We start from the raw sequence: 27,305 nt of genomic DNA on the forward strand, positions 1-27,305 counted from the left end.
CACTAGCCTGGTTTAAATCCCAGTTGACATATCGGCAACTCGAGCACCAGAAACCACCACCAAAGACACACTAAATATAATGCCCTGAATTAGCATTAAACCAGAAGACGACCTCATTTAAACATGAACCGCTATCCAACACAATTTTCCGATGCTCTATGAAATTCAATGAGAAAACATAATCCTCAAAATACGATTCGTTAGTGTCACCGGTGCGGACTCGGATGACCAGCCACCCCGGACTTTAGACACCACCGTGGGGAGCCAACACCACAGGTCCACAACAGATGGACAACGCAGACAAGAGATAATTTCAAAGGAATAACAATCTTTATTGAACACAATTTATCAATGAGCACAAGCGTGATAGACTTCCGTGTCTTCTAGGTCTTCTTCAGCTACGGGTAGGTACTGATCGAACGTCGCAGCTTCGCCCTGAGGGCGACTTCGCCAATGATACGGCTTGCTTCAGGACTCGGACGGTGAGTAGACAGGTAAGGGTTCTTCTCAATACAGGATACTGTCGTTGGTGCACAGTAGTGGGACAATAATTCAAAGCTTACTTCACCAGCGATGCTGCATCCTTCAAGACTCGGACGGTGAGTAGACAGGTAAGGGTTCTTCTCAGTACAGAATACTTTCGTCAGTGCACAGTAGTGAGACAGTGGTTTAAAAGCTTACTTCACCGGCGATGCTGCATACTTCCAGACTCAGACGGTAAGTAGAAAGGTAAGAATTATTCTCAGTACAGGATACTGTCGTCGGTGCACAGTAGTGGGACAAGAATTCAAAAGCTTACTTCACCAGCGATGCTGCATTCTTCAAGACTCGGACGGTGAGTAGACAGGTAAGGGTTCTTCTCAGTACAGAATACTTTCGTCAATGCACAGTAGTGAGGCAGTGGTTTAAAAGCTTACTTCACCAGCGATGCTGCATACTTCAAGACTCAGACGGTGAGTAGACAGGTAAGGGTTCTTCTCAGTACATAATACTTTCTAGAGCTCACAAACAGAGAGAGTGGATTAAGAGGAGGTTTCAGTGAGGCATTGTAATACTCAGAGCTCAAACGGCCCGAGAGAGGATAATACAAGATACTTCACCAGCACAGCTGTAACACTCTGGGATTCTAATCGAGAGCAGGTATCATAACTTTTCACAAACGTGTAAGCAGGGGTTGCAGCCGCTTGTCAGCAAAAGCACACCGCGCTCGTGTTCACTTCAAATCCACAGCAATGAGTCAATGTGTATCAATAAAACAAAAGCACTGCAATTCACTCACACATTAAGGCTGATCCGAGGCCTCAATCCCTTCGTTACACTCTCGTGGGGGGATATTCAATACTCCATTCCTCTTCAGCACACTCTGAAATGCATAACTTCCCCAACAGTCAGATTTACATTCACTACGTCCTCTTCAAGCTTTTCAAATGTTAATAAGATAAAATCAATTCACTTAACTCTTTCTCTCCCTTCACAGCGCAGATCCAATCGATAAATCAGTCCAGCAGATTCCCACGGACGAACTCTGATCCAGCAGGCTTCAATGGGCGACTTTCACTCCAACGAGACTTCAACAGGAGACCTTCACATCCAAACAACTTCCCCGAACAAGCGTGTGCCCAGAACTACTCCACAAAACCCAACTGCGAGAACCTCTCAAACCTCTCTGAGTGGCCCTTTTTATCCTTGGCTTGTGAAACAGGAAGCCTATGCGAACGCCACTTCTCTCTCTCCCGCACCTGCCATGCATTAGCGCTAATCAGGCCGGGCAATATTCCTGCCACACCCGGGGTGCTTCTCATTTCTTATTTGTGCATCCTCGTTTCCTTTCCTCGCTTCCTTTCCTCGCGTCTCAGCTCCGCCCCCTGTAGGATGCGAGGGAAGGCTGCAAGGAAAAGACGCGAGGACGGAGGAATCGAATGTAACTTTTTTAAAACATTGGAATACTTGATCACTCAAGCGTCACTTCATCGCGTCATCAGCAGCGCTCAAAGGATCTGCCCTTATGTTGTTGAAGTTTGTTTATTTAAGAAATTCATAATAAATAATAATAAAGCAAGATACCCTGTTGAAATATGTGAGATGTGTGGTTTATATAAACTGCAAAGGTAAAGTATAAATTAAAATGATTGTGACCGATGTGAAGGGGGAGGAGAATTTAGACGTGCGTCACGTTTAAGTCGATAAAACTCTTCCGCATAGGATACACCTGTGTATCCTCGCTCGTGACTCCTCAGGAAGCCTCCTAACTCCTCGATCCTAGACTCCTCGCGGTGCAATTAGAGAATTGAGATGTCCTTCAAGATGGCTGAGCTCGATCGGTTTCCGGGTCATAGGATGGAGGACGGAGGAGAGAGGAGACGAGGAGGGATATTGAAAAGCACCCCCGGAACCGGAGTGGGATGTGTTGCACACAAATCATTCCCTCGGGAAACTCGTGACTCATCAAAGGGTTCCGCTCGCTGAGCGTTTTTGTCACCCGTGACATTAGCATCAAAGGTACAAAAAAGAAAAAGCAGAGTTTGGCGAGTCGTGCTTCTCCTCGAAAAGATCGGGGACCGGCTCGTTGCTCTTAGCAGCCTCACAATAGACTTAAAGAAAACGTCTTGAGGGTTTTCTGTAATTTGTTCTGATTCTTCATCAGCTCTCAAAAGTATAATATTTGCATTATTTTATAGATTGAAAACAGAGGTTATAATTGTATTTGTTGGATACCGACACATGTTGGGATAACGGAATGAATGTTGGGATAGCTGGATCTGAAGATTAATTTAAACATTATATCATGATTTCAGACATTTGTTTTTTGTATGTTTGAGTAGAGAAGATGAATGAGTGAAACTCTTCCCACACGGACGGCAGTGATACAGTTTCTCTCCGGTGTGGATCCGCTCATGTGATTTCATGTTTCCTAACTGACTGAATCTCTTGTCACAGTGTGAACACTTGTAAGGTTTTTCTCCAGTGTGAATTCTCTGGTGCAGTTTCAGTTCAGCATTTGTAATAAAAGTCTTTCCACAATCAAAGCACAAATAATTCTTCACACCACTGTGTATTTTCTGGTGTACTTTTAGATGACCCAGATGACTAAAACTCTTTCCACACAAAGAACACACGTGAGGCTTCTCCTTTGTATGAACTTTCAGGTGGCTCTTCAGGTAATCTGCCCTAACAAAGTTTTTACCACACTGATCACAGTTAAATGGTCTTTCTCCTGAATGACAACGCAGATGTGATTTAAAAGAGCTTAAATTTGTGAAACTCTTCCCACACTGATCACATGTGTGCAGCCTCTCTCTAGTGTGGATTTTCATGTGATCCTTAAGGTTTCCTTTTAGTGTGAAACTCTTCCCACACTGATCACATGTGAAAGGTTTCTCTGCAATGTGGATTCTCATGTGAAGTTTAAGACCTCTTTTGTATGAGAAACTCTTTTCACACTGAGAGCAGGTGAAAGATTTGTTTGATCTTCTTTTCTGTGAGTGACTCAAAGATTTATTTCCTTTTTTGACATCATGTTTCTCCTCCGCTTCACTCAGTTCTTCGCTCTCCTCATTCTCCTCCTGCAAGTCTAAAATGAAAGTAAAAAAGTTTTCTGTAAATCATAAAAACATCAAAGAGAGAAATGTGAAGGGGGAAAGTGAACAATGATGTAACATCAGAAAGTAGACAGACGCTATACGAAAGTTATAACTGCGCACAGATAACAGCGTGAGTCCTGATTTTCACCTCTTCTTCTGCGTTTAAAATGTGCAAATTGGCGAGACAAAACACGTCCAAATGATAAACTTTCACAGTTGGTAAAACTTAGCAGTTAATCCACGACTCACATGTGTTTTCTGGTGCGCATCATTTATTTTTACCACATGTGCACCAGTTATGTATGTGCACCCCTCACTATAAATAAGTATTTGGTTCATTTACGCAAAAGTTGCATTCCTGTTACCTATTTAAGAAAAACTTATTTATTTAAAACAAACGGTTTAATTTTTATATTTTATGTTTATTTCTAGAAATTAATAAAATCATGTGAATGTCAAATATTTTCAATATTTACAACAAAAGTTCAGTAACATGGTTGCAAAAATTGTGAACCAGATGTAAAATGTAAAATAAAACCACTTGGATAGTATTTAGTTTGAGTTACTGATGTTGACAACTAGGGATGCACCGATACCATATTTTCATAAACCATCCGATATTCCAAATTCTTAGTATCGGCTGATACCGATCCGAAAACATTGCTGTTTTTTTTTTTCTTGATAATTGTAGTATATCTATCTATAACTCTATGTGTGTGGAACTGGTTACTAAACACATTGCACTAAATACACACATTACTTAGAGAATTATAGAGAAAAACAACAACAAAAATGATCAATCTACAACAACACAAAATATATTATAAAGGAGAGTCGATAATTCAGCAGCAAAAAAAAAAATGGTGCACAGTAATTTTATAAAACCTAAACATTAAGTGAAATGCAGAATTTAGTGGGGAAAAGTGTACATAAGTGTAGTGGAAATCTGATTAAATGTCAAAACATAAATGAAAAATTGCCCTGTACGTTATTTTTTTACTTTAACTATGTTATTTCACAGCTCCTATAGCTTTTCTTTTCTTTTTTTTTCTCTTTTTTACTACAACCACAAAATCTGTTGAACTGCTTGAAGTTTTATAACCTTAATGATCTTCAGCATCATTAATAAAGAATCAAAAATAAACACCAACCTCTTTGTTCTTCAGTTTCTTCATCTTTTATCCTGCAGGACTCTGGATCACTCATGTTCTCACTGTCCTCAATCTTCTTCACTTGTAGACTGATGGGAATAATCCAGCATTTATTGGTGAACTGCAGTGGGAGGAGCTTCACTGAAGGGGAATCAGTGTGTGGTAGGAGGAGCAGATCTGCCCACATCAAAAATAAATCATCAAATTTGTTTTCACAATTTTACACATTGTATGCATTTGTTCATCTATCAAAATGTACATTTGTACAAGACATGTAGAAAAACATGAATAAATATCAGAATTAAAATAACCCAAATATAAAAAGAATGTAAGAATATAAATACAGTAGTATAAACTAATTCAAAAATGAATCTACAGATCAATAAGCAACAAATAACACATTTAGATTAATTTTTATTAATTGTTTTTTAGTTTGTAGTCGTTTTTACATAAAACATGGTTTATCACAGACTATAACAAAATAAATTGTAGATTTCAAAAGTGGTGATTATGCAGTTTGTCTCAGTCTGTTGACACCAGTGAAATGAGCTTTAAGTGTCAGTTTACAGATGATTGAAGACATCAGCATAATGAATGAGCTGAAAACTATTAAACTATAGACATTCAAAATAGAGGCTTTTTAGCAGCTGTTAATAGTGACACTCCTGAAACAAGCTTTACAGATCAACAGCAGAGATCTGACTTTATTTGAGTCAGGATATGCTGAACTAAAAAAACTGCTTTGTCATCAAATAAAACATCAGTAATATAAAAAAAACATAAAAAATATAAATTACACCCATCTTTGCAGTAGTGGGTTTTTTTTCTTTTTTTTTTTTTTTTTTTTTCTGCTGCTTCTTAACTAGCCTATAACAGCGGAATAAGATATTCATTTGAACATAAATTTAGTTTGATTTTCCAATAACTACATTAGCAATAAAGAAATTAGATCATTCATTTCTCACAGCCTCAGTATAAAATATTTAGAAGTAACATGAAATGTGAAATGGGTATTCAATTTCATTTTAACAATGTAAAGTAGGGTAACTAAAGCAATTTTTATGATTGTGTAAATATAAAAAGCACTGTAAACTCCCAATCTTATTTCAGAAGAGTGAGTCAATGTGGTGCACATTATAGACATCTTCAGTAAACACAAAACTCTTACAACTTTTCACAATACAAATTCATACGCTTTCTCTGGCCACTACCCGGAGCGATACAGTGTTGTTTGCTAGTTTCAGCCCGACTAGCCTACGCTTAGATTGTTAAATCTGGATCTCAAAGTGCTGTGATTAACAGTGTCAAGACACAAACAAACACTATATGAATGTTATAATGCAGAGCAAGAATCAAGGCTTCATCGGGACAGCAAGAATTATGATATAATTTGGTTTGTTGGTCCGTTGCGTTGGATTGCTTTCAAATGAAAACGTATATTTTTCTCTCCGGTTTGGCCTTCTGTCTACCCTGAGACGGCGTTTTAAGTCAACGAAAATGCTCTACAAAGCGGATAAATTTGAAAATGCCGTCTTCGTGTTGTAGTGTGGCCTGTGAAAATGGTGGCTTTTGAGTACGATGACTCATTTTTAGTCATGTGATGCAGTCATATGACCAATTCAGCCAAGATGATGAATGACATTGTACAGCAGTTGTTTTGGATGCTCTGTTTGACAGCCTTGTTAAAAATTAATGTTAGTTTGTACATACTGCAGATTGCGTTTCTTCAAAGGAGCCAGAATGTTTACTCGCAGTTGCTTTTTAGCGGCGAAACAGACTGTACATGGTTGCGTTTCAGACTGTACATGGAGCGGAGATTTTGTGTCAGACCTGGATGCTACCGTGCGTGGAGGGATAACTTTGTGCATGGCATTGTCGTGCCTGAGGAGTGGCGTGAAAACTTTAGGATGTCTAGGTATTCTCTGTATCATCTGACTGAACTGTTATGACCTCACATTCAAGGCCAGACGACTGAGATCACCGGTGGACGTTGTTTCAAAAGTTGCATGTACTATTAAGTGACGAAGGTAGACTGCAGAAAACAGCGAATGCGTTTGGATTAGCCCGACAAACTGTGTCTAAAATAATCAGAGAAGTGTGCAAAGCAATCACATTTCACCTGGGTCCCGAGTATTTTTCACTTCCATTCACAGAACCAGAGATACAGACACTTGTCACAAACTTTTATGAAACACACGGAATGCCACAGTGTCTAGGGGCTATTGATGGCACGCATATCGAAATCGAAATTAAGCAGCCTTCATCAAACTCCACTGATTACATCAATAGGAAAGGCAAATTCTTCTTGAATGTACAGGCTACCTGTGATTACAAGTACACATTCATGGACGTTGTTATTAAATGGCCTGGCAGCGTTCACATTGCGCAAATATTTGCAAATTCAAAAATCAATGCTTGCTTGAGAGATGGAAAGATTCCTTCTTGTCCAAAAGTAATCGTGGAGGGAGAAGATCCTGTTCCTGTATTTCTTCTCGGGGGGAAGTTAGGCTACTTCTTGTTGTTACTGCAGAAAAAAAAAAACTCCACTCTGTCAACAGTGAAAATTTACTCATGCCCTTGTAGGCATTGTAAACATGAATTGCTGAAACTGAAAATGTCCACAAAAACAAATTTCACTTTAATGTAAACTTTAGATGATGTTTTATTAACAAGGTTCGGGAGGAGCACGTTCAGATAATTAACACAAGTGGAGAGCACTCAGCAATCAATTGTAAGAGGTGTATATATACTCAGCAGTCTCACCACATTCCATTGACAGTTTTGCAGCATTTAGCCCGGCAGTACCGTCCTAACAGGTCCGAATCGAGCAATTCCCGTCCGATTAATAATCTCTCGTCTTTGAGGAACCTCTGCCGCAATCCTCTGGTGTAATCTCGTGGGCGTCAAGCTTAACAAACGGGATCATAACCGCGGGCGAAACATCCGCGATCTCCTTCCGTGTATTTATCTACACTGGTCCATACAATAATTCCCGCCATAGAGAAATGGTCAGTAAGGCAATACCGCCCTCTTCACGCGAGGGGAACGGTCTTCCTGACAAAGTAAGCCGCGCCGCAGATTCAGTCCCGGCCAGTCCATGCTCAACGTCTGCCGGGTCAACTCAGTGAGTGCTCAGCTCGGCCCTTCTCGTGTCTGTCCTTGGTTGAGCTTGGCATTGTTGTTTGAGTCACGAGCCAGTTATGCCATCTGTAGGCCTATACAACATTTTTGATCAGGGTAATGCACGTTTTTAAATTGTTTTTGTAGCCTACAAATGATTTACCGTCATACATAAACAGTAGGTCGCACGTTACATGCAGATTGCTCACAGAATCATTAAGAACATTGTCCTGCAATTTATTTTCAAAACCACGAAAAAAAAAAAACTATATATAGGCTACAAGCAGTGTTGGGGGTAACGAGTTACAAAGTAACGGATTACAGTAACGATATTACTTTTTTGGGTAACGAAATAAAGTAACGCATTACACTAAAAATATCGGTAACTACACTACTTTACTAGACTATAGGAACGCGTTTTCCTGCGTTACCCAATTCGTGTTTGCCTGCGTGTAAAGCTCTGATCTGTTTGTGCTGCGTGCATGTCTGTCTGTGTGTGTGTGTGTGCGCGCGCGGCACCGTTGTCATAGAGATCGATTTGAGTGACGTAGCTGCTGGTGCGAAGGGGAGCGGGAAATGGAGACGGAGGAGACGGACAGGGGGTTTCGGCCAGTGGCGATATTCACATTTCTTTCAGTTTATTGCTCGAAAGGACCAAAATATTCGCGTGAAATGCACTTTATATGCTCAGGCAGCAAGTACTGGCCATCGGGACTACCGGGAGATTCCCAGTGGGCTGACGTGCCTTTTGGGTCGACATCTCAATTTTTTTTTTTTTTTTTTTTTAACGGACCATAAAACTCGTACATCGGCGGCCCATTCGTTTTGCTTAATTGGCGGCGCTGGGTTAAGTAAGTGCGTGCCGGTGTAATGCATTAGTTAAAAAAAGTATTCGTCAGTTTTTTTTTTTCCTGATAGCTGACCGGCCCATGAAACACCTTGGCCCATTGGATCTTTTCTTGATTGACACTGGGCTGGTCCAATCACATCTTTAAACACCTCCCCCTTTGGGCTTTGAGCGAGCGTACAAGTGTTTCAGTGTGTATCTGTCAAAATAGTCTGAGAGATGGAGAAGAAACGCAAGGAATGTGCAGAGAAAATTAGCGTGAAAAATAGACACAGACCCTTCAAGCAGACACTGTAAACTGTGTCAAAATGTTTTCTGCAGCAGCAGGACCTTCATCAGCTCCCGTGGCTGATGATGAGGATCAGGACAGACATGAGAAAGTGTAGAGCCTGCGGTAAGCAGAACTAACAGTTACTTTCAAAACACTTAGGCTATCCCATACACAAAATAAATACATTTTAAATATATTTTCAGAGTATATTTTGGAATATATGCAAATATTTGAAATTGGCCCAATAAATATATTTCACACCATATTATATCACATCATATATTTTTGTTATATTTCAGAATATATTTCAATGTACTTTTTTTCTGTATGGGTCCCCAAAAGTGTCAAAATATATGTGGCATATATTCCAAATACATTGAAATATATTCTGAAATATAACAAAAATATATGATGTTAAGTGTGAAATATATTTATTGGGCCAATTTCAAATATTTGCATATATTCCAAAATATACTCTGAAAATATATTTCAAATATATTTATTTTGTGTATGGGATGTCATGAGTGTAGGAACCCATTACCCAGTAACACATTATTTCCACATCTGCATAGTTGACGATTACCGTAATTTACTATAAATTTAATGAGACGCGTTTGTAAACCATGTTTTCCATCAAAATAAAAGATCATGTGCTTATATCTCTTTCAAGTATAGAAATTAGTACAAAACTAATTATGAAAGTTTCCTTTATTTTTCAGTGCATTTGTTTTACAATATATGCATATTAGTGTGCTATTATTATTATGGCCAAAATGCCAGGGCCGATTTTTTTTTGTCCCAGTCCAGCCCTGATTATGTGTCTACCACCGCAGACATTTGTCCTTTATCCTGTTGTCTGTGGATTTTACAGTGAGGCATATTTCTTTGTGCAGACATGGATATTGTTCTTTCATATGGTTTTACATGCCATTTTGTATAGGCTACATTTATAAACACTATGCGGACAGGCTAAGTGATGATAGGGCTATGATTTTTGTCCGTATCTACAGGGTAAATTAAGAAATGGGAAAGTAAAGTAATAAGTAGTGAAGTTACTTTTCAAATGCAGTAACTAGTAAAGTAATCTCATTACAATTTACAGAAGTAACTAGTAACTAGTAACTAATTACTTTTTTTGAGTAACTACCCCAACACTGGCTACAAGCAGTGTGTTTCACGCCAAGAGTTTAGTAATCCTTAAGTGAAACACAATTAAATAAATGCAAGATGCCTACATTTATGCAAAGCTTTGTCTTTTACCATAAATTAACTTCAGACAGTCAAAATTGTTCTAAATGTGAACTGTTATCTTTGCTCGGTCACTTCAATGTGCATAATCCTGCAAGGATTTCATCTCACCTCTCACCTCCCCCGCTAAACCCCACTCTCCTCCCTTTGTTCAGCCACACACCGCAGGAGCTCAGTTTCTCCAGGTAAGTTTATCCACTGCCGCAGCAGTGATGTCTCCTCTGGTCCTACTAGAGCTCAATTTCTCGGGCTAATTTTTCTCTAATATTGCAACAGTAATGTCTCCTCCGCTCCTACTAGAGCTCTGTTTCTTTGGCTAATCTTCTCCACTGCCGCAGCAGTGATGTCTCTTCTGCTCCCACTGGAGCTCTTTTACTCCGGCTAATTTCTCCACTGTCACAGCAGTGATGTCTCCTCTGCTCCAGCAGGAGCTCTGTTTTCTCTGGCTAATCTTCTCCACTGCCACGGCAGTGATGTCTCCTCTGCTCCAGCAGGAGCTCTGTTTTCTCTGGTTAACCTTCTCCACTGCCACAGCAGTGATGTCTCCTCTGCTCCAGCAGGAGCTCTGTTTTCTCTGGCTAATCTTCTCCACTGCCACAGCAGTGATGTCTCCTCTGCTCCCTCAGGAGCTCTTTTACTCCGGCTAATTTATCCACTGTCAGAGCAGTGATGTCTCCTATGCTCCAGCAGGAGCTCTGTTTCTCTGGCTAATTTTTTGTAACTCGCCTGTTAAAACCCCTATGCGATTCCTCTCTGTCCAGCCTCTTTCTCTGTTCCAGCGGACGTTGCACACATCTGTTTCCTCTTTCTCCGTCCAGCGAGCATTAGTCTCCCAGCGGATGCAGTGAGAAGAGAAAACCTCCCAGTCAAGCACTCATTTTCCTCTTTCCTGTTCTTCTTTCGTCCAGCGAGCATTGGTCTCAACTGACACAGTGAGAACTTCCCGGTAGAGCACTTACATTTTCTCTTCCGTCCAGCGAGCATTGGTCTCACAGAGGACGCAGTGAGAAAATATCCCGGTCAAGTACTCCTTTTTTTTTTTTTTCTATTTCCTCTTTCTGTCCAGCGAGCATTGGTCTCACAGCGGAGAAAGAAAGGTGCAAAACCCTCCCGTTCGGTCGTTCCAAATTACAACTACTCCTCATTCGCAGGCCAGCAGGGCCCGTCAGTCTGGCACAGTGAGCCGCCATCACGGGCCCTCCTGGCCAAGCATCCAGGCCCCTTCTCGAGATTCCAGCCCGCCTAACTTGGCACTCATTCGACTTGGCACTCAGTCCGGCGGCTGTCCTCTGCTCTTTAGCCTTTTGGGGGGATACTCTGGGTTCGGGCCGAACTCCGAGCTCGGAGCCCTCCCTCCGGACAGCACGCCAAATACGCATAAAACTTTACCCCCTCAAATTACAGTGAGGAAAATAAGTATTTGAACACCCTGCTATTTTGCAAGTTCTCCCACTTGGAAATCATGGAGGGGTCTGAAATTGTCATCGTAGGTGCTTTCACCAGGGCTGGACTGGGACAAAAAATCGGCCCTGGCATTTTGGCCAAGACTGGCCCACTACATAATGTACATATGATCATAAAACATATATTTTGACACATTTTACAGCGTCTGCTTGAAGGGCTTGTATCTATTTTCCATGCTATTTCTCTGCACAATTCCTTGTGTTTCTTCTCCATCTCTCAGACTATTTTGACAGATACACACTGACACTGCACGCTCACTCAAAGCCCAAAGGGGGAGGTGTTTAAAGACGTGATTGGGCCAGCCCGGTGTCAATCAAGAAAATAACCAATGGGCCGCTGGGCTGTTCTGTCAAAAAAAAAAAAAAAAGTAACGCTGACTTTTTTTGACCAATGCATTACACTGGCACTAACCCAGCGTCGCCAATTAAGCAATACAAAACGAATGGGCCACCGATGTACGAGTTTTATGGGCCGTTTAACCAAAAAAATAAATAAATTATGATGTATCGGCCCAAAAAGTACATCAGCCCACCGGGCATTTGCCCGGTATGCCAGATTACCAGTCCAGGCCTGATGTCCACTGTGAGAGACATAATCAAAAAAAAAAAAAAAATTCCAGAAATCACAATATATGATTTTTTAACTATTTATTTGTATGATACACAGGGCTGGACTGGCCATTGGGCATACCGGGCATTTGCCCGGTGGGCCGACGTGCTTTTTGGGCCGATACATCTCATACTCATACATCATTTTTATTATTATTATTTAAAAAAAAAAATTTTAACGGCCCATAAAATTTGTATATCGGCGGCCAATTCGTTTTGTTTTGTTTCGCTTAATTGGCGGCGCTGGGTTTGTGCCGGTGTAATGCAGTGGTCAAAAAAAGTCAGTGTTAGTTGTTTTTTTTCTGACAGACCAGCCCATGAAACACGTAGATCAGCGGCCCATTGGTTGTTTTCTTGATTGACACTGGGCTGGCCCAATCACAACTTTAAACGAGTGAGCGAGCGTGCAGCAGTGTCAGTTGTATCTGTCAAAATAGTCTGCGAGATGGAGAAGAAACGCAAGGATTGTGCAGAGAAATAGCGTGAAAGAATAGAAACAGGCCCTTAAAGCAGGACACTGTAAAATGTGTCAAAATATGTTTTCTGCCCTTCATCAGCTCCAGTGATGATGATGATGATGATAGTGAGGAGGATCAGGAGAGAGATGAGAAAGTGTAGAGCCTGCGGTAAGCAGAACTACTTTCAAAACACTTAAGCTATGTCATGATCGAGTGTAGGAACCCATAACCCAGTTACAGATTATTTCCACATTGCATAGTTGACGATTACATAGAAAGTATATAAAGACGATTACCGCAATTCACTAGAAATTTAATGATATGCGTTTGTAAACCATGTTTTCCGCCAAAATAAAAGCTTGATGCAGTTTGCGTCAAAATAAAAGATCATGTGCTTATCTCTTTCAAGTATAGAAATTGGTACAAAACTAATTATGAAAGTTTCCTTTATTTTTTTGTGCATTTGTTTTACAAAATATGGCTATTACTGTCATTGGATTAATGTTATAACTATTATTATGTAGTAGGTGTAATGTAAATAGACACTGTAACTAAAAGAGGTTTGAATTTTTCGTTTAATTTGCACACTGAATATGGGTTGGAGCTTTTAATTTTGAACTCTCAAAGTGCACCAGATTGATGAATTTAACATTAAAATGCACAACATTTTCTCACGGGTGGGCATGCCCCCGGACCCCCCTAGAAGAACCAAGGTCCACCCATCACAGTTTTACCAAAAATCCTGTGAGAAACACTGGTATTGCTATGTCATTGCAGCTTATAGCTTGTTTTAGGATTCATCACTGTGGAGTATAGTTCAACTGTATTAATTAATAAATGTCAAATTTTCACTCGTTCCTATACTCACTCATTACATGGCATTAGTGGTTTCAAGGAATAGGAGTTGGTATGCATATAATTAAGGGCGTGCAAAGATGGGTGGTGTTGATGTATGATCATATAGTGGGCCAGTCTGGGCCAAAATGCCCGGGCCGATTTTTTGTCCCAGTCCAGCCCTGATGATACAGCTGCAAATAAGTATTTGAACACCTGTCTATCAGCTAGAATTCTGGACCCTCAAGGACTTGTTAGTCTGCCTTTAAAATGTCCACCTCCACTCCATTTATTATCCTAAATTAGATGCACCTGTTTGAGGTCGTTAGCTGCATAAAGACACCTGTCCATCCCATACAATCAGTAAGAATCCAACTAGTAACATGGCCAAGACCAAAGAGCTGTCCAAAGACACTAGAGACAAAATTGTACACCTCCACAAGGCTGGAAAGGGATACGGGGAAATTGCCAAGCAGCTTGGTGAAAAAAGGTCCACTGTTGGAGCAATCATTAGAAAATGGAAGAAGCTAAACATGACTGTCAATCTCCCTCGGACTGGGGCTCCATGCAAGATCTCACCTCGTGGGGTCTCAATGATCCTAAGAAAGGTGAGAAATCAGCCCAGAACTACACGGAAGGAGCTGGTCAATGACCTGAAAAGAGCTGGGACCACCGTTTCCAAGGTTACTGTTGGTAATACACTAAGACGTCATGGTTTGAAATCATGCATGGCACGGAAGGTTCCCCTGCTTAAACCAGCACATGTCAAGGCCCGTCTTAAGTTTGCCAATGACCAATTGGATGATCCAGAGGAGTCATGGGAGAAAGTCATGAGGTCAGATGAGACCAAAATATAACTTTTTGGTCATAATTCCACTAAACGTGTTTGGAGGAATAAGAATGATGAGTACCATCCCAAGAACACCATCCCTACTGTGAAGCATGGGGGTGGTAGCATCATGCTTTGGGGGTGTTTTTCTGCACATGGGACAGGGCGACTGCACTGTATTAAGGAGAGGATGACCGGGGCCATGTATTGTGAGATTTTGGGGAACAACCTCCTTCCCTCAGTTAGAGCATTGAAGATAGGTTGAGGCTGGGTCTTCCAACATGACAATGACCCGAAGCACACAGCCAGGATAACCAAGGAGTGGCTCTGTAAGAAGCATATCAAGGTTCTGGCGTGGCCTAGCCAGTCTCCAGACCTAAACCCAATAGAGAATCTTTGGAGGGAGCTCAAACTCCGTGTTTCTCAGCGACAGCCCAGAAACCTGACTGATCTAGAGAAGATCTGTGTGGAGGAGTGGGCCAAAATCCCTCCTGCAGTGTGTGCAAACCTGGTGAAAAACTACAGGAAACGTTTGACCTCTGTAATTGCAAACAAAGGCTACTGTACCAAATATTAACATTGATTTTCTCAGGTGTTCAAATACTTATTTGCAGCTGTATCATACAAATAAATAGTTTTAAAAAATCATACATTGTGATTTCTGGATTTTTTTTTATTTTTTAGATTATGTCTCTCACAGTGGACATGCACCTACGATGACAATTTCAGACCCCTCCATGATTTCTAAGTGGGAGAACTTGCAAAATAGCAGGGTGTTCAAATACTTATTTTCCTCACTGTATATGTAAGTGTGAACTCGTGAAATGATGTTTTATTAACAAGGTTCGGGAGGAGCACGTTCAGATAATTAACACAAGTGGAGAGCACTCAGCAATCAATGGTAAGAGGTGTATATATACTCAGCAGTCTCACCACATTCCATTGACAGTTTTGCAGCATCTCTCCACGCTTCTAGTCCTAAGCACTTACATACGGGGGGAGTACTCTGGGTTCGGGCCGAACTCCGAGCTCGGAGCCCTCCCTCCGGACAGCACGCCAAATACGCATTAAACTTTACCCCCTCAAATTATATGTAAGTGTGAACTCGTGAAATGTCTGTCATCAGAGAGGAGTCAGAGAAAAACAACATTACCAAAAAAGTCAAACAACTTAAATACAGGACCAACATTGTAACCATGGCTACAGGAAACTTGAACAAGGCATCAGAATTAAACCAACAATAACAAAAAGTGTTTATTTTTTAACAAGCACTTATATCATGTGTATTATTGACATGACTACTCGGTCTCATTCGAGTAAAGATATTCAGTGTACGAAAATGGAGCAGAATCTTCATGGTGCTGTGGTGGTGTTTGTCTGGCTGGTGCTGAAGAGGGAGCAGAGGCAACAGCTGAACCATAAAGGTAACCATTGCTGATGGTGTGAGCTGTAACGTCGTGGCTGCGGCGGTGGTGCAACAAATGGAGTCAAGCCCATTGATTATCTCATTAGTAAAAATACGTCTGTAACTGAATTTGTAATTTTTTCAATGTTTGATGTCAGTCGGCCAATGTTCTCTGAAAACTCGGTTTGCAGCCTCCATCCTCTCAAATGTCTGCCTCCTTAGCTTAAGATCTTCCTGTGCAAATGTAATGAACTGTCCTTCATTTGACAATTTTCGCTTAAGCCTCTCTTGTCTGTATGGTGGCAGCGTTGCATTAAGCCTGTCACGTCTGAGTCTCTGTAGACATACCATCTGAGTCCTCACTTGCTGTAGCAGGAGAAGGAGCCGAACTACAGAGCGAAGGAGAAGGGCTATCGCGACTGACTGACGGTGGATAACTTTCATCGCTGGTGGTGCTCCTTCTGTTGTTTATGTCGCTTGTTTCAATGCCACAATTAATGGTGGTGACAGCTGGAGAACCACCCCAGATCTGTTCACAGAGTTCAAAGTAGAGTGTACCACTCTTCCATGGCCGCTTCTCCTTCCGGAGTCTACTGCATGCCTGTATTTAAGCCTGATAGCCTTTAATTTTGTAGTTATTGTGAGTTTTGTGACCTCGTCCTTACTGTGGGGGTAAGCGACGTCATCTACAGGATATTGCTCTTTGAAGCGGTATTTCGCTGTATTTGTTTTGGCACATCTCCCAATCTACATTCTCGCTTGCTTTGGCCAATTTATACTCCTGTGTTACTCGCAGCAACAACTCCACCTCACTGCTGGCCCATTTAAAAAACTCAGTGCCTTTCCTTGACATTGCCGCAAAGTTTCAAAGAGCCGGAAAGTAAATAAACGCCTAGTGGAAATGACACAGGTCGAATCTTTACTCATGCGCAGTACGGGGATGTAAGCGTTTTTATATGCTTCAGTGTGGATGAGCAACTTTTGGAAAACATTTGAAAATAATAGTGTGGACGCGGAGCATTTTTAGACAAACTCTTTTTCAAATTTATCCGGATTAGTAGAGGTAGCCTAAGGCGCAGCATTTCTCCTATTTAATCTCTAAGAATCAGCACAGTCCTAAAATTTTATTTTGTGTGATTAATACAGTTCTAAATCCTGCATGCCCTATTGTTTTTGATAATTCAGAGAGAGCTTGTGAAAATTGTTTGCAGTTTTTATGGATAAAATCTCTGCTATTAGAGCGAACATCTCTAGTTCTATCCGGGTTCCAAGCCATTTTCAATCTCCCCCTGATTCTATTACCTCTGGCCAGTTAAGTACATTTGAGCTGATAACTACTTCAGACCTGATAGAAATTGCCCAACATCTCAAGCTTGCTTATTACTCTCTTGATACCATCCTGCCTTGCTTGTTAATTAAGGTTTGGGATGCGGTGGGTCCAACTACATCATCTGTACTGAATCAGAGCCTTGTAGAGGTGCGGTAGTCATCTTATTTTAAGCACGCTCTTGTGCAGCCTCTTTTGTGTTAAGCAATTATAAACCTATTTCTAAGGTGCCTGTTTTAGCTAAAATGCTGGAGAAGGTAGTTCTTAAACAACTTCATATTTTTTAAATAAAAATAATATTTTTGATACATTTTAGTCGGGTTTCAGACCTCAGCATAATACTGAAACTGCCCTTCTTAAGGTGACCAATGACTTGCTTTCGTCTGTGGATTCTGGGAACTGTGCTGCCGGATCTGAGTGCAGCCTTCAATAGTGGATCTCCTTGAGCGTCTGAGTCTGTGGGTGAGCATTATGGGGACTGTATTAAGGTGGCCACATCGTATCTAAAGCAGAGAACCTTTGCGGTGGAAATAGGGAGTTCTATTTCCTCCACTTGTCCCATCATCTCTGGGGTCCCTCAAGGTTCTTGTCTCGGCCCTGTCTTCTTTTCTTTATATATGCTATCTCTGGGATTAATCGGTCAAAAGTATGGCGTGGCATATCATTGTAATGCAGATGATACCCAGTTGTATCTTCCTTTGAAACCGAATCACATCTCGAAATGGTCAGTGTTGCTTGACTGTCTGGACGAAATAAAGCTGTGGATGGCATCAAGTTTACTTCATTTGAACGAATCTAAATATGAAGTGATGATTTTTGGCCCACCAAAGCTAGCAAATCAGATTGCATTTGACTTGGACCCTTTAGCCTCTAATGTTAGTACTCAGGGGAGGAACCTTTGTGTGATTTTATTTTATTTAATTTTATTTAATTTTTTTATTCCGAACTGAAATTCGATAAACTAATAAACACTGTGGAGTAGCTTTTTTCAATTGAGGGGCATTGCCAAATTGAAAGGCTTCCTGTCTTTTAAAGATATGGAAACTGTCATCCATGCATTCATTTCGTCCAGATTGGATTACTGTAATTCTGTTTATTTGGGTTTTTTAAGAAGTTGCTTTCACGGCTGCAGCTGGTGCAGAATGCTTCGGCCAGACTGTTGACTGGCACCAGGAAATATTCAAGTATCTTTCCGGTGCTGGCTTCTCTGCATTGGCTCCCTGTTGAGTATAGGGTGCAATTCAAGGTCCTTTTAATGGCTTACATGTCTATATCTCGAGTTTGTTACAGAATCATGTTGCTGCTAGACCACTAAGAATCCTCTCAAAGCTTAATTTTAAATGTTCCAAAATCTATGTTGAAAACTAAGGGAGATTGTGCCTTTGCGGTAGCAGCACAGCGTCTTTGGAATAGTCTCCCTTTACACATAAACTTAACTAGTTGCTAACCAGCAGAAGACATTAGCCTGGTTTAAAACCCAGTTGACAAATCGGCAACTCGAGCACCAGAAACTACCACCAAAGACACACTGAATATTATGCCCTGAATTAGCATTAAACCAGAAGATGACCTCATTTAAACATGAACCGCTATCCAACACAATTTTCCGATGCTCTATGAAATTCAGTGAGAAAACATAATCCTCAAAATATGATTCGTTAGCATCAAAGGTACAAAAAAGAAAGGCTCAAAAGCAGAGTGTGGCGAGTCGTGCTTCCCCTCGAAAAGATCGGGGACCGGCTCGTCGCTCTTAGCAGCTTCACAATAGACCTAAAGAAAAAGTCTTGAGGGTTTTCTGTAATTTACAGCTCTCAAAAGTATATCATCTGCATTATTTTATAGATCGAAAACAGAGGGTATAATTGTATTTGTTGGATACTGTGGTGAGATCTGGTATTTATCTTATTTTCCTGAATAACCCCTAGTATCACAGGTAATCTTTTGCTGTCAGGTCAGAATAGGATCATTTCCTCACTAGCTTGTTTTAAATTATACCAGCAAATCTAGGTGTAGTCCCTACACTCTCGTGAAACAATAATAATCATTGACAACTAGACATATGGATCAAATTCATGTTTACCCTCCAGTAGAATCGTTCCTGGAACCTTTGTTGTCCTTGGTCTTGCAAAGATTATTATAATGCTCTGTCTATTACTAATATAGCTGTCTTTGTAAGCTGAAGTAAAACTTAACAGTGGTTGTCTTTAGAAATAAACATTTATTTAAACAAAAGATACAAATACTGGTTACACAATAGTTAACATTTGTAGCAAATCATCATAAGGTTACATGTTATAATACTTCAGCTTATCCAATCTCAACAGGGCAGTCCTGTATGAGTGGAAAATTACACAGGCTATTTACCTTGTAAGAAGAATCAAGCAATAGATATAAAAAATAACTTGTTCCCATCCGAGATCTTCAAGTTAATATAATACAGCAGAGCAATATAAGCAAAAAGAATCTCAGTTAATAAACTGAGCTAGAAGAGAACTAATTTCTCCCCAGGGATGCACACAACATCAAAATCAAAAATGCAACAACTCATAGTAAAAATTGCAGTCATATTTACAGTGGTGGTCAGAACTGATGGCACCCCTGATAAATATGATAAAAAATGGCTGTAAAAAATAAATCTGCATCGTTTATCCTTTTGATCTTTAATTAAAAAAAAGTGCCAAAAATCTAACCTTTCATTGAAGTAAAATAATTGAAAGTGGGGGGTAAATCACATTATAAAATAAATGTTTTTCTCCAAAACACGCTGGCCATAATTGTTGGCACCCTGTTATTAAATTATTTTTGCAACCTCCTTTTGCCAAGATAACAGATCTGAGTTTTCTTCTATAATGCCTGATGAGTTTGGAGAACACCTGACCAGAGATCAGAGACCATTCCTCCATACAGAATCTCTCAAGATCCTTCAGATTCACAAGTTCATGTTGGTGCTGCTTCTGTTCAGTTCATCCCACTCATTTTCTATATGGTTCAGTTTAGGGGACTGGGACGGTCATTGCAGAAGCTTCATTTTCTGCTCCGTTACCCATTTTTGAGTTGATTTTGATGTTTGTTTTGGACCGTTGTCCTGATGGAAGATCCAACCACGGCCCATTATAAGATTTCTAGCAGAGGCTGTCAGGTTTTGATTTTTTATCTGTTGGTATTTTCTAGAATCCATAATAACATGTATCTGAACAAGATGTCCAGGACCTCCAGCAAATAAATAGGTCCACAACATCTAAGATCCAGCAGTGTATTTAACCAGCAGTGTATTTAACCGGGTTTTCCGCCAAAGTCTTTTTTTTTTTTTTTTTTATCTGACCACAGAATCCGGTCCCTTTTGAAGATCCAGTCGTGTCTGACAACTGAATATGCTGGAGTTTATTTTTGGAGGAGCGAGGAGGATTTTTCTTGAAACCCTCCCAAACAACATGTGGTGATGTAGAGGTTGTTTGATCATTGTTTTTTAGGCTTTCTGACCCCAAGACTCAACTAATCTCTGCAATTCTCCATCTATGATCCTTGGAGTCTTTGGCCACTCAAACTTTCCTCCTGACCGTCCATTAAGACAATATAGACACACGTCCTCTTCCTGGCAGATTCGTAACATCTTTAGTTAATTATAACTTCGTAATTAATGCCCTGATAGTCATGGAGATTTTCAATTCTTTAGCTATTTTCTTACAGTCACTTTCTATTTTGTGATGCTCAACCATCTTATGATGCACATCAGAACTATATTCTTTGGTTTTATTCATTGTGATGGATGATTCAGGGAATTTGGCCTTTGTGTTTCCTCATATTTAAACTCCTGTGAAACAAGAAGTCATAGCTGGACAATTTCATGTTCCTAGTCACCCTGGTGTGCTAAATTAAGGTAAATATTAATGAGAATATACTTCAGAGATATTTTTCTCCTAAAAAATTCTAGGGGTGCCAATAATTGTGGCCGACGTGTTTTGGAGAAAAACATTTATTTCACAATGTGATTTACCCCCCAATTTCAATTCTTTTACTTCAATGAAAGGTTAGATTTTTGTGCATTTTTTGAAGGAAAGATCAAAAGGATAAACAATGCAGGTTTATTTTTTTACAACCATTTTTGTTCATATTTACCAGGGGTGCCATCAATTTTGACCACCACTGTATACGGAACTGGGTTACATTGTTCCTACAACAACCTTCTTCTGATATCGACATTGTTCCTTTCCGTCTTCTGCGCTTTGGGCTTCTTATGTATCTTTGTGCGTGCATATGTATCTGGAAGTGTGTTTGTAGGTTCATAATATCTATCAAAATTAAAATATTTCACTACAATACCGACACATGTTGGCATAACGGAATGAAGCTGGTTATGAGTTAGCAAAAAAATAAAAAAATAAAAAAACACTAAGAAAAGTTTGTTGGATATTAAAGTAGTCTGATCCTCTGGGGTGGATGAGGTACTACATTCTCATGAAAGAATACAATGCAGATACATCACCCATGCAAAAGAAAGATGTGCAGTAGATGTCTGATTTCATGTCTGATTTGGTCCTGATTTATATGTAATGTTATTGCTCAACATCTTATTGAGTCACGTTTGATGAGGACGCAGCATTGCATTTGAAAGAGCTGGATCTGAAGATGAATTTAAACATGATTCATGATCATGATTTCATACATTGTTTTTTTGTATGATAGAGTAGAGAAGCTGAATGAGTGAAACTCTTCCCACACAGAGGGCAGTGATACAGTTTCTCTCCGGTGTGAATCCGCTCATGTGTTTTCAGGCTTCCTAACTGACTGAATCTCTTGTCACAGTGTGAACACTTGTAAGGTTTTTCTCCAGTGTGAATTCTCTGGTGCTGTTTCAGTTCAACATTTGTAGTAAATGTCTTTCCACAATCAAAGCACATGTGATTCTTCACACCACTGTGTCTTTTCTGGTGTAATTTTAAAGCACACAGATGACCAAAACTATTTCCACACAAAGAACACACGTAAGGCTTCTCATGTGTGTGAACTTTCAGGTGGCTCTTCAGGTATTCTGCATTAACAAAGTTTTTACCACACTGATCACAGTTAAATGGTCTTTCTCCTGAATGAGAACGTAGATGTGATTTAAAAGCGCTTAAATGTCTGAAACTCTTCCCACACTGATCACATGTGAACGGCTTCTCTCCAGTGTGGATTTTCATGTGATCCTTAAGGTTTCCTTTTTGTGCGAAACTCTTCCCACACTGATCACATGTGTGCAGCTTCTCTCCAGTGTGGATTTTCATGTGTTCCTTAAGGTTTCCTTTTTGTGTGTAACTCTTCCCACATTGATCACATGTGTACGGCTTCTCTCCAGTGTAGATTTTCATGTGTTCCTTAAGGTTTCCTTTTCTTGTGAAACTCTTCCCACACTGATCACATGTGAAAGGCTTCTCTCCGGTGTGAATTTTCAAGTGAAGTTTAAGACTTTGTTTGTATGAGAAACTCTTTCCACACTGAGAGCAGGTGAAAGATTTGTTTGATCTTCCTTTCAGTAAAACATTTTTTTTAGTCTGTGAGTGACTCAAAGATTTATCTCCTTTTTTGACATGTTTCTCTTCTGCTTCACTCAGTTCTTCGCTCTCCTCATTCTCCTGCAAGTCTAAAATGAAAGTAAAAAAGTTTTCTGTAAATCATAAAAACATCAAAGAGAGAAATGTGAAGGGAGAAAGTGAACACTGATGTAACATCAGAAAGTAGACAGACACTATACTAAAGTTATAACTGCGCACAGATAACAGCATGAGTCCTGATTTTCACCTCTTCTTCTGCATTTAAAATGTGCAAATTGGCGAGACAAAACACGTCCAAATGATAAACTTTCACTCTAACGGTGCGTGTCCACTGGCACGGAGCGAGCGGAGCGGAGCAAGCGTTTTCAATTAATTCCTATGGAAGTCGAGCTTCACGCTCGTGCAGTGCATTTTGGGATTGCCAGCGGACCGGAGAAAGCGTTGAGAGCAACCGAGAGCGTCAAAAGGTTGGACAGTTCTCGACTTTATGCAAATATCAAGCGAAAAACGCGGTCGGCAGCCAATTGCTGTGAGGTTCGGGATGTGACGTCTGTTTTGAGAGTTTAAAAAAATGCAAATTGTGCCGGAGTTTATGCTGGATTTAGTGCGTAAATCATTTTGTTTACAAATTAGACGCTTTGCAGTTGTTATATATGTTAAAGGTTTTATTTTTGACGTGTTCATTGTGATTATATTGACTGGATTTATAAAAGTTTATAAAATTGAAAGGATATCTTTGCTTGGTGCACTTGGAAACAAAGCTTATCTATTTCTAAATGTAATCGCGTGCATTGCTGGTGATTATAATGTCCGTGTGTTGAAAAAAAACTTCGATTAAACACAACAGCAACAGACACACCCCAAAGCGGAGACGTTACAGCGTTGCCAGCGGCACTGAGCGGAGTTTTGCCGCTGTAGTGGACACGCACCGTTATGGTGCGTTCACACCGGACGCGAATAGCGCGTCAGGCGCGAGTGATTTCAATGTTAAGTCAATGCAAAGATGCGTTACGCGCGTAAAAAATTGCTGCAGCGCGAATGAGGCGTAGAGCGCGGCGCGGTAGACGCGAATACGCCTCATTATAATAGCGGGAATTGAGCGTCTGGCACGTTAAGCGCGAATGATTTTATTATCAAATGATTAAAATGATTATTAAATGACTGCTCGTGCGGTTGACCGTTCGGTGGAGAAAAGTAGCTTTTGAATGTTTGTCTTTTCGTAACGTGAGTTTGTGAGTGTTTTGTTCCGGGTATCGATCGACTATCAACTACTACCGTATAGTTCTAGTTCACCACTATCGTGGTGTGTTTGTGAGGGTGTTGCCACTTCCTCACATACTGGGATCAACAAGCCGACGTTAATTAAACCAGTTAGCTTTTGCGCTCACTGCTCCAAAGTATGGATTTTACATGGACACTCTGGACTTTTATGCTCTTATTTTTCGTTTTGGATTATCTGCCTGCTGCATCATGTGGATATACTCTTCCGGACACCCGACGGATTACTTATTCCAGGGATTTTTTATTGCAGTTGCAATTTCACTTCCACCAAGGCACTGACAAGTTGCCAGAGGAGCTACAACGTAAACTCCCAACCGACAGGACAGACACTCTGCACAACAATAGAAAGAAGGTAACGAGACGGGGGAGGAAGAAGGGTGGAATTAAAGCAAAACTTAGGCGAGGAGGAAATAAGCACCGTGCGCTCCCCTCAGTGATTCTTGCTAATGTGCGCTCATTGCGTAACAAGACTGATGAACTGCAAGCTAACGTTTATCACATGTATGAATACCGGACTGCTTCCATTCTTGCTTTCACTGAAACGTGGCTAACTGGAAGTGACAACAGTGACAGTATGTACATAGATGGCTTCGGGTCCCCTGTAAGGTTAGACCGTGATACTGAACTGACTGGTAAGCACCATGGTGGTGGTGTCTGTCTCTACATCAATCCACGTTGGTGCAAAACAGTTGTTGTCAGAGAAGAACTGTGTAATCCTGACATTGAACTCTTGGCTGTCTCCCTGCGTCCCTTCTACCTTCCCAGGGAATTTCCACAATTGTTTTTCATTCTGGTTTACATCCACCCCAGGGCAAATGTATCCACTGCTACAGATTATATAAGAAATACGCTCGACAGACTAGAGCTGATATCTCCGGATGCCCCCAAATTCATTATGGGCGATTTTAATAACTGTTTTTTAGATAAATCAATTAAAGGATTTTATCAGTACGTCAACTGCACCACCCGTTTAGGGAAAACACTGGACAAATGCTATGGGGGTCAGTTCCAGACGCCTACAGAGCCGTCCCCCTCCCCCCTTTAGGCTCTGCTGACCACAGCAGCATATTGCTTGCTCCCGCCTAAACACCTGTGGTTAAGAGAATAGAGAAAGTCACCAAGGACATTAAACAGTGGACACCGGACAGTATTGACAGGCTTCAAGGGTGCTTTGAAACCACGGAATGGAATACCCTCACATTCTGCTCCACCAACATCAGTGAGCAAGTGGATACAGTCTCAGCATACATCACTTTCTGTGTGGATAGTATTATCCCCTCCAAGAAGGTTACAATTTTTCCTAACAATAAACCCTGGGTGACTAAAGATCTAAAAAATATATTGAATAAGAAAAAGAGATTATTTTTTACCGGTTCTAAAGCTGAGAAGAAGGAGGTAAATAGAGAGGTCAAGCGAGCCATAAAAATTGCCAAGCTGAAATTCAAGAACAAAGTGGAGCAGACCTTTGAAAAAGGGAACCTCCGTGCGGCTTGGCAGGGCATCAAGAACATGGCAGCAGTGAACTCTGTCTCTTCCAGCTGCAAACCCATCCAGGTAGCAGGAAGCAGCTCCACTTCACTCCCGAATGACCTCAACTCCTTCTATACTAGATTTGAAAAAGACAACAGTATCCAGCTAGAATCAATCATCTCCACTCTCAGACCGGATGACTACGGCCTCAGTATTAATACATCAGAGGTGGTGAGGGCCCTCAAAAGGACGAAAAAGAATACAGCTCCAGGGCCAGATGACATCTGTGGGCAGACCCTCTGGCACTGTGCTGAGCAGCTGGGAGGTGTGTTCCAGCATCTGTTCCAGGGCTCTTTGAACAGCAGCACAGTCCCCGCGATGTGGAAAAACTCAACAGTGATCCCATTCCCAAGAAGGGCACCACCAGGGTCCTGAATGACCTTAGACCAGTCGCTCTCACCTCCCTGGTCATGAAGGCCATGGAGATGATCATCAAGGAGCACATCACCAAGGCAACTAGTTCGATGATGGATCCACTGCAGTTTGCTTATCAGGCTGGCAGGGGTGTCGATGATGCAAACATATTCATCTTAAACATCATCCACAAGCACCTGGAAATACCAAGCACCTCAGCCAGACTTCTTTTTGCAGACTTCTCATCAGCATTTAATACAATGCAGCCACACATTTTGGCAGAGAAGCTCATCACACGCTTCCACCTCAACCACCAACTCATCCTGTGGATTATAGATTTCCTTACCAACAGATCACAGAGGGTGTTGGTGAACCACACCTTATCCGACAACCTCTTCACCTCCACGGGCTCTCCACAAGGCTGTGTCCTCTCTCCACTTCTCTTCATCCTCTACACTGATGACTGTAGATCCACCCAGCCAAATTGCCACTGTGTGAAATTTGCTGATGACACAGTCCTCCTGTCTCTGCTTTCCAGTAATACACAACATCATAGCCCAGCACTGCAGGACTTTTTAGTTTGGTGCGAAAAGTCTTGTCTTGAGCTGAATATAGATAAAACTAAGGACATGATTGTGACCTTCTCATCCAAACAGAGACAATTAGCTGAGGCTGTCACTACTATCATCCAGCAGGGGCCAGTGGAGATAGTGGAGACATATAAATACCTGGGATCAACTTTTGACAACCTGCTAAGGTTTTCCACTAACACAGAGGAGATCCTTAAAAAGTGTCATCAGAGACAATATTTACTTAGGAAGCTGAAGTCATTTGGGGTTAACAAAGTCATTCTTAACACATTCTACTATGCTTTTATTGAAAATGTAATAACCTTCTCATTCATTAGCTGGTTCCACTCCATCACCCTGCAAAATAGAAACCGCCTATTGAGTGTGGTTAAGGTCTGTTCAAAAATCACTGACCAGCCCGTCCGAACTCTTACTGCCTTATGTGACCAACAGACTGTAAAGGTGGCACGCAGGATTATTAATGACCCCTCTAACATTCTGTTTTCGGAGTTTGAGTGGCTACCCTCGGGATGTAGACTCCGTTGTCCGCTTTGTCGGACACAGAGGAGGAAAGCAATCTTCATCCCGAGGGCTGTCCAGCTTATGAACGTTAACAAGAACAAATGTTTTTTATCTGTTTTTTTAAAAAGTGCTTTGAATTGAATTGAATTGAATTAGTGCTATTTGTGCATTCACGCGTTTGACACGAATTCGCGTCTGCCGCCCGAGTTGAAAAAACCTGAACTTCTGCGTCAAGTTTGCGCGAATAGCGCGAATTGAGCGTCTGGCGCGTTAAGCGCGAATGATTTTATTAGTGCTATTTGTGCATTCACACCTTTGACACAAATTCGCGTTTGCCGCCCGAGTTGAAAAATCTGAACTTCTGCGTCAATTCGC

The 27,305-nt window shown here is 41.0% G+C and overlaps 1 protein-coding gene across 1 annotated transcript in view; it reads right to left on the minus strand.

Annotated features, from left to right (window-relative positions):
* The window catches only part of LOC309474979 (uncharacterized protein), a gene marked incomplete at its 3' end in the record, with an annotated part of 83,229 nt that overhangs the window by 31,097 nt on the left and 24,827 nt on the right, over positions 1–27,305 (minus strand). Inside the window, exon 5 of the mRNA XM_082137598.1 lies at positions 4,733–4,909. Coding sequence (XP_081993724.1) covers positions 4,733–4,909 — 177 coding nt within the window. The remainder of the gene's footprint in view (positions 1–4,732; positions 4,910–27,305) is intronic.

This window comes from Leuciscus leuciscus (genome assembly GCF_965113295.1).
Source record: "Leuciscus leuciscus genome assembly, chromosome: 15".
In the NCBI taxonomy this organism is placed as follows: Eukaryota; Metazoa; Chordata; class Actinopteri; order Cypriniformes; family Leuciscidae; genus Leuciscus; species Leuciscus leuciscus.